The sequence below is a fragment of the Acyrthosiphon pisum genome, unplaced genomic scaffold (assembly GCF_005508785.2).
Source record: "Acyrthosiphon pisum isolate AL4f unplaced genomic scaffold, pea_aphid_22Mar2018_4r6ur Scaffold_3248;HRSCAF=3787, whole genome shotgun sequence".
Taxonomy (NCBI): Eukaryota; Metazoa; Arthropoda; class Insecta; order Hemiptera; family Aphididae; genus Acyrthosiphon; species Acyrthosiphon pisum.
The window spans coordinates 1-991 of NW_021772655.1; the positions used below are offsets into that span (position 1 = coordinate 1).

Below are 991 nucleotides of genomic sequence, written 5' to 3' on the forward strand. Positions count from 1 at the left end.
TAAAAACCTCGTGTTCACACGAGGTGTCCGTGAGCCCGAGCTGTGGCCTGTGATCAACGGCTACTGTCGGTACCTAGTACCTATTACTGAAGTACGTTTTTGCGTTGTAATTGTTGTCGCGATACGTACCTATTTACATCGAGTAAAATAAATAAAATTCGCGTGTGACCACGCCTGTTTGTCCGTCGGGTCCGTTGTGATCGACGTCCGACGCCGAGTTGACATCGAGCGTCCGTTCTCGTGTATTTACCCCGTGAGCGTGTCCCGTTTTACCCTCCGCGTGTCGCGAGTGTTTGCCACGGAAGTACGTAAATATTATACTAATTTCGCGTTCCCTCTACTCGCGTGGAACCACGGGCCATCATCGTCGAACGACGAGCTGAAGATTTGTCCGCCGTCGACGTTCTGGCGAGGGACCGATATTGGTCGGCACCAAGGATCGACGCAGTCGTCGAATATTTATATAATTTGAACTTTAGACTAATTGTCCAAAAATTGGTATCTTAGACATATATGGTTTTGAAATGCTTAAACTAAACAGCTTTGAACATTTTTGTATCAATAACGCCAATGAAAAACTTCAACAGCAATTTAATTTAGTGAGTTTTATCAGAATAATAATTTACTACTATTTGTTTTGACAAAAAAACTATGTGTCTTATTAGCATGTATTCAAACTTGAAAAAGAAGAATACCAAAACGAAGGAATTGAATGGAAGTTGATTGATTTTTATGATAACCAACCTGTAATAAATCTGATTGAATCTAGGTTAGGTATACTTATCTTCTTGATGAAGAATGTCGAGTAAGCTATTTATTATTTATTTATTAGTTTGTTACATATTATTATTGAAATTATATTGACTATATATTATATTATATATATATATATCAATATTTTAGATGCCTGAAGGATCAGATGCATATTGGACTCTTCAAAAATAAATAAGTAGCATTGCCTTGTTCCAAAATGTGTTGCATTAAGTCTGTA

At 37.5% G+C, this 991-nt stretch overlaps 1 protein-coding gene across 1 annotated transcript; it reads left to right on the top strand.

Moving 5' to 3' along the window:
- Nucleotides 1-112: 112 nt before the first annotated feature.
- Nucleotides 113-805, top strand: LOC115035008 (myosin-2B-like; the record flags this gene model as incomplete). Its single annotated transcript, XM_029492645.1, has 2 exons — nt 113-599; nt 666-805. Coding segments are annotated over exons 1-2 (215 nt in total), but the record flags the coding sequence as incomplete, so codon positions are not given.
- Between the last annotated feature and the right edge of the window lie 186 nt (nt 806-991).